Raw genomic sequence first — 1,636 nt, 5'->3', positions numbered from 1 at the left:
TGTGTGTGTGTGTGTGTGTGTTTATAGCTTAGTATGAGTAGGTTTAAAAAAAGAAGGAAAACTGTAATGTTTTCTTTAAAAATTTACAGCTTCTTCGTGCAGCTTGAAAACGATAAGAGAAAAGAGGTCATTGCCAGCGCAGTCATCTGCTGACGCAGCAACAGCAAAAACAGCAGCAGCCAAAAAGGCACAAATAACAAAAGACAGCAAAATTAACAACAACAACAACAACAAAACAATAACAACAACTGCAACAACAACAAAAAACAACAACAACAACAACAACTACCACTACAACAACAACAACTACCACCACTACAACAACAACAACAACAACAACAACAACAACAACAACAACAACAACAACAACAACAACAACAACAACAACAATATCAGAAACGCCAATGTCCAAGGAAAGAGAAGAGAACTAAAAAGAACATAATGTGTTTTATGTGTTTTCAAACACAACAACAACAAAAACATATACTTTGTCGCCTCTTACTTTCTCTAGAATCGACTTTCCCTTCTTCTGCTGGTATGGTAAGAGGCAACACCGCATTCGGAACTGGCTTGTCCACTTGCGCCTTTGCCACCTTCACTGGCGTTGGCATCTTGGTCACCAATGGAAACGTACCGATTATAATCTCGTCTTCAAATTCGATGTTGTCACAGGAGCACCGAGCATCAGAACCGACCCGAAACTGAGATGAAAAAGAAAAATTAAATGAAAGGATAGAGCTAGAGGGCAGCATGAAATGGTGGTTAGTACAGTCCCTTCGTAATCACTACTAAAATTAAAGAATTTTCTCAAAAGGTTTTTTTTTCTGAGCTCTCTAAAATTGACTGAGTACTATTAAGGGCGGACATCTAACTGTAAGTGTAGATTTCCTATGTCCTCTTAGATATACAAACTTTCTTCATCAACTATTTACTGTTCCCGTTAATCAATCAAAGTATTTTAAATTCGCTGTGCATTCTATTCTATTTCACTTTTACGTGTTCGAAGGGATTTGTTTTCATGATCCTTCCTACTCAAGATCAAAGGGGCAGCCAACCCACTGTACAAACGATGTGTAAGTAACATATATAATGTAAGCTCTATGGCTCTTTTTGTTCCTGAGTTTGGTGTTCCTTTACTTTCTTTCAGCAATCATAATATACCTTTCCAAAAGGCATTCTCAGTCATTTATACGAACATTAATAACTAGCCACCCACTGACATCGGAATTTCAATTATCAAGCCGCAGTAAACGATACATTTCCAAAAGAGCAAGAACAGACAGATGTAGAAATTCATTCGTACCAAATGCAGTGAGGTTACTGAACACACAGTGCTACAAATGAAATCATCCACTACATACCCAAATGTACCCATCATTATAATTATTGTTTTTATTATTATTATTGTTGTTGTTGTTGTTGTTGTTGTTATTGATATTATTGTTGTTGCTGTTGTCATATCGGAACCAACTGATAGAGACAGTAAGAATCGGGAAGCGCAAAGCATTTCCAGCTTTCAGTGTATGGGAGCGGTGAGGTAAAAGACTTGGGTAGATTTATATGAATTAACGTAAAAGAGACTGAGGACTGTGAGGGATGAGGTGGAGATGGGAAGAGAATAAGAGAGGTTGGGGGG

The 1,636-nt window shown here is 37.6% G+C and overlaps 1 protein-coding gene across 1 annotated transcript in view; it reads right to left on the bottom strand.

Moving 5' to 3' along the window:
• The window catches only part of LOC101850079, a gene marked incomplete at its 5' end in the record, with an annotated part of 10,747 nt that overhangs the window by 6,963 nt on the left and 2,148 nt on the right, over positions 1-1,636 (bottom strand). Inside the window, 1 exon segment of the mRNA XM_005096940.2 lies at positions 503-701. Coding sequence (XP_005096997.2) covers positions 503-701 — 199 coding nt within the window.

This window comes from Aplysia californica, unplaced genomic scaffold (assembly GCF_000002075.1).
Source record: "Aplysia californica isolate F4 #8 unplaced genomic scaffold, AplCal3.0 scaffold00142, whole genome shotgun sequence".
NCBI classification, from domain to species: domain Eukaryota; kingdom Metazoa; phylum Mollusca; class Gastropoda; order Aplysiida; family Aplysiidae; genus Aplysia; species Aplysia californica.
This window is presented reverse-complemented; position numbering and strand designations above follow the sequence as displayed.